This window comes from Xenopus tropicalis, chromosome 8 (assembly GCF_000004195.4).
Source record: "Xenopus tropicalis strain Nigerian chromosome 8, UCB_Xtro_10.0, whole genome shotgun sequence".
NCBI classification, from domain to species: domain Eukaryota; kingdom Metazoa; phylum Chordata; class Amphibia; order Anura; family Pipidae; genus Xenopus; species Xenopus tropicalis.
The window spans coordinates 25,511,246-25,526,632 of record NC_030684.2 but is presented as its reverse complement, the minus strand read 5'-3'; the positions used below and the strand labels follow the sequence as shown (position 1 = coordinate 25,526,632).

The window sequence follows — 15,387 nt, the reverse complement described above, 5'->3', positions numbered from 1 at the left end:
GGCAAGGTTAGATAAAAATATGTCGGCGTCAGCTAGTATTTCTTCCCTATGGATCCTTATCCGGCAGTGCATGAACTGTTTTGCCTCAGATGTGTGCATCAGTGGGAGTTTACGTTACTCATAATTCAAAGTTGTCCGTGTCAAATACAAGTGCCAGGACCAGCAGCGATTAGAAATTAAGCTATGGACCTGGTATCCAGAATGCTCAGGACCTGGGTGTTTCCGGATAAAGGGATCTTCATACTTTAAAGGGGACCTGTCACATTTTCATCATGGTGGTTGAGCAAAATAAACTTTACTTACATTACATAAATTATATAAGTCTTGTTTCCCGTAATCTTGCTAATCATAGCAAGCAAGCAGCTGCCATTTTGTTACAGGTATGGGACCCATTATCCAGAATGCTTGGGACCTGGGTTTTTCTGGATAAGGGAAATTAATTTGGATTTGGATCTCCTAACATAAGTCTACTAAAAAATTATTTCAGCAGTAATTAAACCCAGTAGGATTGTTTTGGCTCCAATAAGGATTAATTCTATCTTAGTTGGGATCAAGTACAAGGTACTGTTTTATTATTACAGAGAAAAGGGAAACCATTTTTAAAAATGTGAATTATTTGATTAAAATGGAGTCTATAGGAGATGGCCTTTCTGTAATTTGGAACTTTCTGGATAATGGGTTTCCGGCTAAGGGGTCAGATACCTGTACTGTTATTGTGACAGGCACCTGATGCCTGTCTGAATGGAAATGAGGTGGGGCAGGCAATATATGATTGACAGCTTAGATTTTTAAATACATTTATGTATGTAGGTTTGGATGTTTTAATATTAAAAAAAAGAATTTCAGTTTTATGTTTAATTTGCAAACTTTTTTATACAGCTTTTAATGTGTGAGTGACAGGTCCCCTTTTAGTCTACTAAAAACTCATTTAAAAATTAAATAAACCCAATAGGATTGTTTTCTCTCCAGTAATGATTTATTATATCTTGGGTGAGTACAAGGTACTGTTTTGTTATTACAGAGAAAAGGGAAATCATTTTTTTATTTTATTTGATTAAAATAGAGTCTTCCTGTAATTCAGAACTTTCTGGATAATGGGTTTCTGGATAACGGATGTCATACCTATATGGGGAGCAGAGCAGTTAGCATTGCAACTTCAGAGTGATCGGGCCTTGGGTTTGACTCCTTCCAGAGCATTTTCATGTAGATCAAGATCAAGAAATGTGAATTATTAAAAACCCCAAATCGACCCAATAATGCAGAAACCAAATGAATTTAAAATTTTCAGAACTCAAAAAGTAAAATGTATCTCTTAGTAACGCCCACTCTATCTGCCAATACCATCACATGTGGTAACAGCACGGAATAGCCCTGACATGAAAATTTCCATTCTCTGATATATTTTAGAGATGGTTATCAGATGTTAGTTCTACTGCAGCCTAATGCCTGCGATATGAGCTGGATAACAAGACGGCCAAGCTCGGGTGTCTTATTGCCAAGTATGCACATAATCCTGTACATGACCTAAAAACACAGAAAATTACCACTTAGCCCACAAACAGCTTTGCACGGCAACACTGAAAAAGATAACAAAGAGCTACCGCAAGTTGCTCAAATTAGAGCTATTTTCAGGGAAAGAATGACGGCCTGGCTTATGTAAGCCTGCTACACCCTGCTCTGCAATGCTGGGGGCAGCTATCTAGTTGCAGCCTCATGGAACCTGATGTACCAAAAACAAAAAAGGACCTTGCTAGGACAAGAACAAAGGAATGTCATAGAGAACGTCAGGTATTCCGAGAGTTCAATAGCTTTTGTGTGTGCTGGGTCTGGTTGCCAATACACCTTCTTGGCTCAGTTCACACAGGGCACGGCGACAAACTGTTAACAGGATAGGGTTTCCAGAATGTGCGCAAGAGGATAAGGACTGTGCTTCGTGTCCCTGACATGACAAAGTTTAGACCAAACAGAGCAGAGGTTCAAATTACGCACAGTATTCTATGAAAGTAGAGGCTTAGGGTGCACCTCAAGGGGTGTAAAATAGAGGGGGAGCAGACCCTGTGACTTTTAGGGGCCCAATGGAGCCCTAAAGGTGTGCATTTTCAATATGTGAATGAAATAGGTTTGGGGGCCCTAAAAGGCCCATGCCCCCAGAAACTGTGATAAATGGCATTCAGTAGTAGGCTACATGGGTTCAGTGGTAAAACATTTTACATATATGGCCTTTACCTCATTATTAAGGCAACAGGCCAGACCTCCCACCTCTGCTATTTAAAAAATCCTGTGCAACTAACCACCACAGAAAAGGTGGCCATATGCAGGCCATTAAAAGATGCTGACGGACTGTGTATGGGGTCCTCCAATGAGCCTACCCTACCATGGCAGGATAAGAAATCCCTTTGGGGCAAGGAGTGCATTGGCTTGTTGCTACCCAAAGGCCTGCATCCTGTCAATGTGATCTGATCAGATCTATCTGATATCCCCCACCTTAAGATGGGCATATCAGGGAAAGATCAGCCACCTTGCCGAGCAAGTGGATCTTTAAATGTATGGCCAGCTTTAATGTACTAGTTACTAAACCTGTGCCCAGGTCATAAGTCATGAACTTAAGGCACAGTTATGCAATGAACATTGCAAGCTGCATCCCAACAAAAAAAGGACTCTTGCAGTCTGTTTTCCATGCTCAGTAGTCCCCATAATAAAGTGCTTCCATAGTCATTCTTTGTAGTGGGCTTGCATTTACAGCTCCTCCATAGCACAAACCGCTACACCCTGTCAACAACATATGGCCAAATGTCCATTTTTTCCCACTTTTTACAGATTTCCATAGTTTAAAGTCCCCAAATTCTTATAATATTACCTTTTAGCATGAATTAGCATTTTCCTATCTTATAAGATCATGTTTATCCTGGTTTACTGAGAACCATAAAATCAAGCTTCTGTTATTGGGGTGCAAGGGCACCTTCTGATTTGTTCAGACCAAAGCTAAAAACATTATAGACTGAAATAAATGAATTGAACAATGTATTTCTCCATAAAATGTTGCCCTTGAGGCAGTTAAGTACAACAGAAATATATTTTTGAGAACTCAGCACAAAACAAGTTGAAACTGGTGTCCTAAATTACCTGACTCAGTGGGAATATTACACCAGTACAGGAACCTTAAAATTTTTATAGATTGGCAGGGGGTCATTCAATAATGGCAATTTGGGGGTGCTTTTGTACTTAATTTGATACAGCACTTTGCTTAAAACAGGGCCATGTTAGGCAACAACATTCAGGCACCCTTGGTGAGTACGTAGGAGGCACACATATAATCAGAAGAGCAAATAGATCTTCATTTATCTACTTCTCAGTGATACCATAAAAGAGGTGAGTGATGGGGGAAAAGTGGAGTATTTTTGTTCCTGGGGTCTTCAATGGATCAGCTGATGGTACACAAAGCACAGTGTAGGATTCTGATGGGCAGCAATGGTGCACCTAGCATATACAATATTACAGAGGTTGCTTAACATTAGGGATATTATGATGAACAAGTGGGACAGTGGGAGTCACCCTGGATTGCTTTCAAAGAACATATATACCGCGCTTTTTCTTTCATGAAAAGCCCTTAATTTTGAATTGTGGTGCCAAAATAAAGGGTGCTTTAAGGACAAGAAAGACCTTTAAATTAATGAAAGTCTAGAGTGCTATCTATTTTAAAGGTTTTGCTGTTATGACTGCCATGATGACACCGTTATGGTGGGTGTATGCTATAATATCTGCTTAGAATGCCAAACAAGCATATCTTCACCCTATTTGGGCACCAACTTTGATTACGATGGCAAAAACCGCATAAATGTACAGATGTGGTTTCCTGACTGCATTTTTTAACCTGTCTGATTTTTGGCCAGATATTGTTCAGACAGGATGCTGGGAGGCCCCCCACACTGTCCAATAGGCTGCGGACTTGATCTGGAGGTGCTGTCTGAAGCTTTTATGGGCCCATGTATGGCTGCCTTTATAAGAGTGGTATCTAAAATCTGCCTTTAATAATATTTATAATGCATACTATATATATAGTAAATACTTTACACAGGCAAATTACAATGGTGCCTACCGCTATCAGGACTTGCTGAGAGTCATATGACTACCAATATCTGCACTAAGGATTCAGCAAGGCATTAGTGACCCACAGGTTCTGGCTGAAATAGGCTACTTTGGGTACAGGTTGAATCTGGGTTGTCATTGCCCTCCCTGCCTTTTAAATCATCTCTAATGTCAGGGGGTGGGCTTCTTCTTAACCATCGGACCAGGTCAGGCCCAGGTTGAGAAGGGGTAGATTAGGCTGGGCGTGGGTTGGAAAATTTTCTACCTGCACTACAAGGCATTTATTTCTTATGTCAGTGATCATCGATATATAGTGTATAAAGTGTGCCAGAAACCAATACAGTGCTAGTTATTAGTTGGCATACAGTATAAGGTGCCCTTTCTACTCAGCAAGTCAGAACTGTATGGGTTAATCAAGATTTTTGACTTTTATACACTTTACAGTTGATAAAGCCCTTGGCCCCAGTCTTTATGACGCTGCGAATTACACTCTTTCCCACCATCAGTAAACAAGAATGGAATCAAGGGCAAAGTTGAGATTAACTTACATACATCTACAAACATAAACCCAGATACCGCTTAGAATTTTTGATCTATTATATATATATATATAGAGCACAGGCTCTAGTGGGTCGTTCAATGATAGGTCCGATCAGCCCTTTCTTGTTCCCACCATAGCACTGTAACATTTAACACTTAAAAACATATATAAAACAATAAAAACATATATACAGAGAATTTTTTGTGCATATATGATTCTGAACCATCATACTATACTAAGGGAACATGACAGCTACCCTTATATAGAAATACAGTTAAGCAGTGAAGGAATGCTCTGTGCACAAAATCAACTGCTCATACTGTACTGTCTAAAGGAAACAATATGGCAGCTCCTGCACAAATGTATAAATACAAAAATACAGAGAAGTGGAGTTCTCTGCACACAGTCATTTATACTGACATATTATATTGTATAAGAGAAACAATAAGGCAGCTCCCATGCATTTACCTAAAGATATATTAAAGATAAACATTTATTTCCCATTCCATTTCCACTGCATGGGTTAAATCCTATAGAAAATCTTAGGCTACACTGGTCATGCAATCACACAAGTCCGAGCTAATGTGGCGTGACCCTAAGCATTTTTGTTTCCATAATTCACAGGAACCCATAATGCAATGCCTTTTAGCATACAATGGCTGCCCAATCCTGGTTAAGTCTGTCTAACCCTCCACTACAGTTACAGTTTGCAGTGAAGGCTAATTTCCATGGTGCACAAAAGGAAAGAGAGAATGGGTATGTAAAAAGAGGAAGGATGAATTACAGCAAGGTGTATGTGTTATAGCAGCAACGGACATACACATATATATATATTGCTACAGACTGTGCAAGCTCTTCCTCCCTGAACTACAAAGGTTTAAAATTGGGAGTTTAAATCAAGCCTTATACAGATATACCCCCCTTTCAAGGGTATCTCCACCTCATAATAACTTTCCAATTCACATTAATAATTCATTCAACATTTTCAGTGGTTAAAGTAACCCATAAATGGAATTGCTGCTCCATTATATTCTTATCACTATCTGTTCTGATACTTGAAATAATGTAGCAGAATTCAGCTTCCCCCTGGGTCCGTAAATCAGTTGGCTTCTGCAGCATTGTTTTAGAAATCAGACCAGCAGTGCAGAGACTATAAACAATCTGACAAACACAGCTTTCAAAAACAATCCCATTTACACATAACTTTAAAAACATTAAAAATGTGTAATGAACGTATATTAAAAAGATGCTTCCAATATTTATATTTAATGCAATAAAACAAGTTTTTGAGTAAAGTAGAGTAGAGTTTCTGAGTAGAGCTCCTCTTTAAGTTTCTAAAAAAAAATAAAAAACCAGCAAGGTTTTATTATACCTTTGCCGAATGCCTCTGTCCAAATAGCTGTTACCCTACCGCACTTCCCAGGCATCTAGTGACAGCCAAAGCAGGGAGTTGCAGTTTAACAGCTTGGTTGGAAAGGAAAACTATATTCCTTACTTTTCCTATAACTGAGCAGTAAAATCTTTGTATATATTTTATTCTGAGAAACGTATTTATGGAAATATTTGTATTTGCTAATAATATTTGCGGGAGCATCCATAATGGTTCCCCTGCCAATGACACAGGAGTAGATTGATTTCTTGGCTTTAACAAGCAATAACTTTCAAAGTACAAATCTCATTTGGGCTGAACAAAATGTAATTTGTTCAGAATGTATTATTTACAGGTACAATGCCTTTTTATGGAGTTAACTGAAAAAAAGAAACTGGCAGAGGGCTGCTGCTTGCTGAGGAATGCAATAAGGGGACAGGTTAAAACTAGAAGGCAGCACCAGTCTCACCTGTATAAACACAGGTAGAAGTCACATTTGTGCGCACATGATCAGTGCCCCTTGGCTGCACAGGGCAGCACGTCATGGAAATTTACATAGGGCTAGGTGGCAAGATACACTGCTTTACCTGGGCAGGAGTTAGGGGTTAAACGATGTTCCCGCACCTAGATAGCAATCTATGTAGGTTAGAGTTATGCTTCCCTCTGTGCCACATTAGGCAGATGGTTCTTCTGTACAGTCAGTGGTTAAGACAATAAAGCAATAAAACGATACGTGCATACAATGGCTGCCTGTTGCTGATAAATTAACATCTAAAGGAGAAGTTTTTGGATGTTATTTGTTCGATCTGCCTCTCCTGCAGTGCAGCATTTGCTTATCCACCCCCCCTTACCTTGTAGCTAAGTTAGAGATACATAAAGATATTGCTATGCTTTAGTTAAAAGGGTTGCAGAACAGCATGTGACCTGAACACAAAACTTTACCCTGACTGCTATACACTACACTAGGGAAGGTTGTTGCCCAACAGGTTATGCCTGTGGTAAGTGCTGCGGCTACCTTATATTTCTTCCACTTACCTACTGGACTGACTGACAAAGTCTCCTCCATCCAGCAGTCTGACTTTGCAGAACAAGACCCCATTCACAAATGGGACAGCCGTCAGCTCCTCCAGGTTAAAGCTGGTCTGGAATTTAAATTTCTTCTTCTTGGTCAGAAAAGCCATGAGTGACCCCCCCACCAAGTGAAAGAAATTCTCAAGGTGTTGTTGGCTTAAGAGAAAGCAGATGGAAAGGAGAAGACTGGGGGTTGGGGAGGAATGTTTCTCTAGGAGAAGGGAGAAAAGGAAAGTCAAAAGCTATGGAATTTTTCTGATTTTCTTTTATCGTCCGTCAACTTCTATGTATCTGTGCCTGGGATGGCCGGCCCTCCCTCGGGAACGGATGCCACACGATTTCACTGAGGAGAGGTAGAATCTTTGGAGCATCTCCAGGGGTAGGAGGAGTGGACCCGCACGCTCCAAACCAGCAGAGATTGGGGGTCTTCAAAACTCACTCTTGTCTGTCGTCTCCCTCAGTCAAGGGATAAGTCCTCTTGTATAAGTCCAGAGCAGGCTTGTGGTGCAGCGTATGTTGCCAGCCAATGTGCTCACACTAGCCAATCTGTGCGCCAGGGGGACATATATAGAGCCTTTGGGGAGAACGTTCTCTTGCCTCTCCTTCCTGTAGCTGCTGTAGCTCAGCCAGTGAGCAGCAGGAATCTGAACCTAACACTGTGCTGAGCAAGGCTCCTCCTCTACCGGCCTCTGTGGGAGGTGGCGTGGGGGGGAGGAGAGCAGCACTCGGGATCCAGCAGCCTTCTCAGAAAGGCATCATCATCATCATCATCGGCCTCATCATCACCAGTAGCTGAAACACAACAAACACATCACTGTCTGAGAAAGGGGGAGATATAAACACACAATTGGTTGGCAAGAGAAAAGCCAATCACTGCCTGGATACATGGAATCAGCTTGCTGCTTTTACAATACAAACCAGAGCAATGGTTCAACCTGGAACACATTCTATGCCTACTGACATTTGTATGTATTATGGCAGCATAACCAGGGTCCGACACAGTCAGCAGAGGTCCCCACCCCACCCCCAACATACATACAATGAACAATAGAAGCTGCAGAGCTATAATAAATAATTTATTGTATTTTTATTTTCTAAATCATTTTGTATGCACGGTTTAGGGCCCTGTAGCCCTGGGGGGCCTCTGTAAAGCTGCACCTGCTTCACGGGCTTTATGTATGCCCCTGGCCATAGCCCTGCATTACATTAATAGGAGTGCAGCCTAGATAATAGGAAATGGTACATATAACAACAAATTACATGTGTGCCCCCTATCTAAACAGGTAAAATATACAGAAGGGACATTTTTTGCATTAAAAGATACTGCATCAGAATCCTTATCAACCACCTAAAGGCATGTATTTTAAAGAGGGGATCTCCACCCATCAAAAAAGGAATTCTAAGCAACGTTCAGATATACATTAAACATTTTCAATGGTCTCAGATGTATCTGTAAATGTAATTCCTATTGAAAGCAGTGCCAGTCTGGCTGAACAAGGAAACCATATAGCTGAAGCCAGCCCCGGATTAAAACTGATTTCTGCTACATTGTTTTTAGAGTCAGAAAATAGAAAGGGATAAGCACACACACAACAACATGGGGCAGAAGATATGTGAGCTGATAACAGGCTAGCAATGCACGTCAGAGCATAATAAAAACAGATCTCATAATGATATCTGCCAAGCAAAATATGTCGGATGTGAAAATAAGAAGTCGGCTCAAAATCTTGAAAGAAGAGAATAGCGGAAGCAGGGGACTGATCCCACTTAAAGCCCTAAAAAAGTTCCCACAGTGGAAGGCTGGTTATATCCCAATCCCACAGACGTTATCATATGCAATTAGGTGTCAGGAGGGGGACTCATAGCTACACCTTTCCCCCCACTGAAAGTGCTCTTCTCCATTTACTCCATTAGTGTTTTATTGGGAAACAACAGGGGGTGCGCCAAATCCAAACTAGTTGTTTGGGATGGATTAGATTTGGTTAATTCACAAATCTGAGAGCAGCGGGGGTGAATTGGATTGGAAAAGGGATGGGAAAATCCACTAGGCTCTTGTGAAACTACAGCTACTAGAAGTAACAATGGTTTCAGTTGCTGTTTTGGCAGATGGAGAGGGAATATCTAAACATGGCTTACACAACACATTACAAAGCAGCTAGGATTTGAAACAGCAAAGCAATATCCAGTGGTGAGTTGCAACAGCCATTTAAAATCAAAGCAGGAGCGGTTTTCTGTTGGGCAGAACTGCAAATTACAATGGAACGTGCCTTTCTTTATTATAAAGTAAAATACAATTATTAATGCCCTGTAGGAATTCTACTATAGTGTAATCTGCATTTCCTACAGAGCAACATATGCTTAAAGGGATATTCATCAGAATAAAGGGAATTGTATGTGTTACTTCTTTTTTTAACTTCCTAGTTGTTATGTGCAGGGCTGGAGCTAGATGTAGGCAGAAGGGGCACGTGCAGAGGGCAAACACACCTTAATGGTGACAAGGAATGAAAGTTGTTTCATGAGCCCCCTGCTCGTCACCTTATTGGAAAGATGATCAAGGACAAGGGGTTGCATTGATCATCCTTGCCATTTGGCCTGGCACTGCTTGTGTGGCTTTAAATTTACACTGAGAGAAAAACAGCAGTCTAGTCTTGCTTTATGGCAAGCATATATCACATGGCATTATTTAAAAAAAAAAAAAAAAAAGATGGTAATTTTATGATGATTGTAGCTCTTAGAATAATGCTATCTAATTTTTCTAAAGGTAAAGACACATGGAACTACTAGTAGCAGCTGCTAAACTAAACAATGCTGATCATTTACTGATAATTGTCTCTACGTGTGTTTTAGGGCTCTGGTACACGGGGAGACTAGTCGCCCGCGACAAATCTCCCTTGTTGTGGGCGGCTAATCTCCCTGAAATGCCATCCCACCGGCGAGAATGTAAATCGCCGGTGGGATGGCATACGGAAGTTGCCTTGAGAGGAATCTTCCGCAATTTCGGGGAAATCGCAGCACCGCGTATACCATCCCACCAGCGATTTACATTCTCGCCAGTGGGATTGCATTTCAGGGAGATTAGTCGCCCGCGACAAGGGAGATTTGTCGTGGGCGACTAGTCTCCACGTGTGCCTTAGCAAAGGCAACTCTCAGTATTGTCTATAGCAAGGTATTTCCAGCATTTAGTAGCCATGAAAAAGGAGCTGCTACTAGTAGCTATGTGTGTCTCCAGCCTAATGCTTTTCTATTTAATTATATGATTCTAAAAGTCAGTGACCATGGTGGAAATAGTAGCTACTCTGAGCCCTTTAGAACGAGGACCCCATTGACTTCCATCCATCTCAAGTTCTGTTTTAATATGCAAGCAGAAAAGGTGGCTAAAATGTAACTTATTCAACTAACAAAGTTGTATTTTAGTGTCAGTGAATTAGTGTGAGGGCTTTGTAAACTTAACAAAGAGCACATAAAAGCCACTCTGGTGGCAGAGGGGTTTATCAATCATAGGATAGTTACGCTTTTACTGCATGGATTGGGCAAGGTCTTCTTTACTGCACCTCTGTATTCTTTACCGTATTGGTTATTGGGTGCATGTTTGTATGTGTTCTGTATGTTTAAAGTACAGAATAATGTGCTGAATATGTTGGCACTTTGTTAATATTGAATAATAATTATGAGTGAAGTTGCACATACATTTAAAATCTACTCCTTTATCAGGGTCACCAAATGATTAGATCGTTGCCTGATGTGACCACCTATGTGTTGGGCCAAATCAGGCAGGTCTGATCATCTGGCTGAGCACCCCTTAAGGTGGCCATACACGCACCGATATTATCGTACGAAACCTCGTTTCGTACGATAATCGGTGCGTGTATGGCATGTCAGCGAGCCGACCGATATCGCAGGAAGCTGCTGAAATCGGTCGGCTCGCCGATCGGCCAAGTTAGAAAATTTTGATCGGGCGCCATAGAAGGCGCCTGACCAAAATTCTCCCTTCAGAGCTGAATCGGCAGAAGGAGGTAGAAATCCTATTGTTTCTACCTCCTTACCTGCCGATTCAGCCCTGAATGGTGTGTGGCGGATCTGACGATGTTTCGTGCGACCGACGGTCGTACGAAACATCGTGAGATCGCCACGTGTATGGCCAGCTTTACACGGGCCTATGAGTTGCCAACTCGGTCTAAAGGTGCCCATACATACCATTACAATTCTACCCCTACCTGACAATCCAGCATTAATGTTTGGCTGATGTTAAGGCACCTTCAAAGGCACCTGATGATATTTTCCATCCTGTCCAATCAAAGAGGCAACCAATATCCAAGGCTTTTGCCAATATAGGACACTTTGTCTCCCACCATACATGCACCAAATATACAAAACTTTGTTTTATCAATTCGTGCATGGCCACCTTAAAGGGGACCTGCCACCCAGACACAAAAATCTAAAAAGGGGCAGACAACTAATTTTCCATTCAGCACTTCCTAGATGTCACTGCACCTCTCATATACACCCTCCCTCCTCGCCATCTAATTGTGTAGCCAGTGCATGGGCCTGGGCATCTGGTCCTCCATTCTATCAGATAAACAAGCATCATGCAAAGCTTGCTTTACTAACAGTGTCAACAAAATGGCACCTGCCTGCTTGCTGTGATTGTGTAATTCCAAGAATGAAGGTAACAAGTTTTATATTATTTATATAGTGTAGGTGAATTTTATTTTTCTCAATTAACATGATAGAAATACATTTGGACTGAGTTGGCTGCTTTTATCAGCCTGTGTATAGCCAGATTTAGTATGCAATCCATTTTTGTTCTAATGCATTGATTTGGGGGCAGATACTCCCCTTGCTGGTCACAAAAAAGTGCAATAACAAATGTGCAATCACATTGGCAGCTCTGCTGTTCTTAAAAAAAAAGAAAAACAGCATGTTGCCTGTACTGTGCCTTTGTAAGCCATCATGGAGTGCAAAGATCCACACAAACTTGCTAGGAAGAATAATTGTGACAAATTAGCAGTGTGCATGAGTAACACTTAGCTAATAACAAGTAAGTGACATTGGTTAAGCAAATGACACGTCCCGTCTAATGGTGGCATGCGCCAAAGGTCCTGCTGCCTGTTTGCTTATGTTCTTAGTTCTACAACATCCCCACCCTAATGGTGATATTCCCTGCCAATATTCACTCCCAAACTAAAGTCCTCTGATAAGTTCCACAGTACCCGGACAGCATATTATTTTTTAGGCAAACCCTGATACCATTTAATTCTGCCCGGTTGCACCCACGACCATTCAGATCTACATTTAGCATGTGTTTCAATGGACATACAGTACAGTACACGGTGTCAAGGCCCTAAGAGGCAGGTGCAATGAAACATAAGTTTTAGCACTTGCCTGTAAGTTACAGTAATCAAGTCTTTTCTGGGGAGAGTAACATTACCTGAGTGTGCCTGTTGCTCACTGGGGAACTTCACTTGCCATTAGCAGATGCAATAAACACGGTCATTATGTTATCTGTTGCCTCCATCAGTCACACGGCCGGTTAAAAAGTGACTATTGCTGATATAATCCTAGGAGTGAGAGCCACCCACTATGAGTGACTATATCTAGTAAGTGAAAGTCCCTTCTGGTGCTGTTATACAAATGAGTGACATATCTGGCCTTTGGCTGGCATTTGCACACATGCCAGCCTTTATTTAAAAAAAAAAAAAAAAAAAAAATCAACCCTTACCAATCGGAGAGAGAGTCAATGTCAGTAAGAGGCAGTACTGCAATCTGAGCAACAGTTTAGGGCACCAGGCCACTTTTATCCAGTACATGACTTAGTTCTTAGTTGTGAAGGACCTAAAATCCTAACCTGTGTGCAGCACAAATATGTATGCCCAAGTGATCATAAGCCTGTGTGTGGGAGTGATCAGTGACTATATGAGTAAAACTTGTGGTCTGTGATTAATAATTACAATCACGTGCCTGGTGCAATATCCCTACAAGTGACACTGCTTATGGCACAGCATTGCTATTTAGTTTAATTAAAAAATCACTACACAACTAGTGATTCACTTTGGCTTTCTGGGGTTGCCCAAAGTTTCTTTGCGAGGCAACTTCTGCCAACTGGCCCGGGCTGGCAATCTGTGGATTGTGGCAAATGCCAGAGGCGTTGTTGTAAGATACCATAGAAAGTAACTATTTATTGGGCTGGTGGGGGGCTGTTTGTGCCTCTTTGTGCTTGGAATGCAAGGGCCCATTTGAACCCAGCCCGGACCTAGTCGCCACCACTTGAAGAGATTACTTGCAGGGCAACTAATCTCGTTTGTCATCCCATTAACAGTCTGGACAAGAATGACATTTTATCAGTGTAATTATATATCTGTACAACTAGCTATAAAAGTAACAGCCTGACTGTAGCACTATAGAAGTGACATACTGCCCTAACATGGTAGCCCTACTGAAAATAGGGGGGGGGGGGGCAGCTTGCCTTTTACAGCCTATCAGTGACATGGGAGCACTACAGCCGTGACAGACATGTAGCCTGTGAGTGACAGTGGAGCACTACAGAAGTAACAGACTGCCTGAGACCCACACCATCGCAATACAAAAGTAACAGCCTGCCCATGAGTAACAGAGAAGCGCTACAGAAGTGTCAGTCTGCCTGTCAGTGACAGAGAAGCACTATAGAAGTGTCAGTCTGCCTGTCAGTGACAGAGAAGCACTATAGAAGTGTCAGTCTGCCTGTCAGTGACAGAGAAGCACTATAGAAGTGTCAGTCTGCCTGTCAGTGACAGAGAAACACTATAGAAGTGTCAGCCTGCCTGTCAGTGACAGAGAAGCACTATAGAAGTGTTAGCCTGCCTGTGAGTGACACTGTAACACTGCAAAAGTGAAAGACAGCTCTTGAGTAATAGGGGTGCACTATATTAGTGACAGACATACTGCCTGTGAAAGCACTGTAGCACTACATATGTGAGAGCCAGTCCTTAAGTAACAGGGGTGCACTATATTAGTGACAGACATACTGCCTGTGAAAGACACTGTAGAACTACATATGTGAAAGCCAGCCATTGAGTGACATTAGAGAACTACAGAAGTAACAGACTGCCTGAGAGCCACACCACTGCAATACAAAAGTAAAAGCCTGCCCATGAGTAACAGAGAAGCACTATAAAAGTGTCAGCCTGCCTGTCAGTGACAGAGAAGCACTATAGAAGTGTCAGCCTGCCTGTCAGTAACAGAGAAGCACTATAGAAGTGTCAGCCTGCCTGTCAGTAACAGAGAAGCACTATAGAAGTGTCAGTCTGCCTGTCAGTGACAGAGAAGCACTATAGAAGTGTCAGACTGCCTGTGAGTGACAGAGAAGCACTATAGAAGTGTCAGCCTGCCTGTGAGTGACACTGTAACACTGCACAAGTGAAAGCCAACTCTTGAGTGACAGGGGAGCACTATATTAGTGACAGACATACTGCCTGTGAAAGACACTGTAGCACTACATATGTGAGAGCCAGCCATTGCGTGACATTAGAGAACTATAGTAGTGACAGACTGCCTGTGACAAACAATATAGCACTACATATGTGAGAGCCAGCCCTTGAGTAACAGGGGTGCACTATAATAGTGACAGAGAGATTGCCTGTGAAATACACTGTATCACTACATATATGAAAGCCAGCCCTTGAGTGACAGGGCAACGCTACATTAGTGACAGATTGGCTATGTGTGACACGGAAGCACTATAGTAGTGACAGCCAGGCTATGAATGACAGGGGGATCACTACAGAAGTGACACATCTGTTAGTGACACTATAACCACACAAGTAGTGACAGGCTCCACCAAGTAACATATTAATACTGGTCACAAACCAATTCCGTGAGTCACATACCCAGCAGCGCAGGCGGATCCTCCTCCTTTCCCGTTTTCGTCTCAATCAGACCCAAAGAGCCACCTCCATTATCACCAAGCTCGCTACGCTAACAGCGCTAGAAACGCCACGGAGCCACACTCCACCAGCACCAGTCCCAACGTACTTACGCTTTCTCCGTAACTCCCGCCAACTCTTCACCTCCCAGAATACAGATTCGCGAAAATCACAGCAATGCTGACGCAACCGAGAGAAAAGAGCGCACATTGGGCAGAGAGCGAAATAGACGGGAGTCTGCGATTGGCTAGAAATAAACAATGTGGCATTTGATTGGTCAGACGGTAATCTCTGCGTTCTGTGATTTGACGTTTCTTCGTGAGCGAACCTTAGAGTTAAGAATTTTACCTGAGGTGACGAAGCTGCCTGTCTGTAAACGTAAGGTTTTAATTAGTAATGGAGCCAAGGCAAATGGATTTCCT

At 42.1% G+C, this 15,387-nt stretch overlaps 1 protein-coding gene across 3 annotated transcripts in view; it reads right to left on the bottom strand.

Moving 5' to 3' along the window:
* The window catches only part of fam102a (family with sequence similarity 102 member A), a 38,520-nt gene extending 23,357 nt beyond the window's left edge, over positions 1 to 15,163 (bottom strand). The window contains exons 1-2 of one of the 3 annotated variants that reach the window (XM_012960357.3): positions 15,079 to 15,163; positions 7,032 to 7,859 (exon numbers count right to left, since the gene is read on the bottom strand). In XM_012960357.3, coding sequence (XP_012815811.1) covers positions 7,032 to 7,177 — 146 coding nt within the window. In that variant the 5' untranslated portion in view covers positions 7,178 to 7,859; positions 15,079 to 15,163. 3 annotated transcript variants of the gene reach the window in all.
* Positions 15,164 to 15,387: the final 224 nt, after the last annotated feature.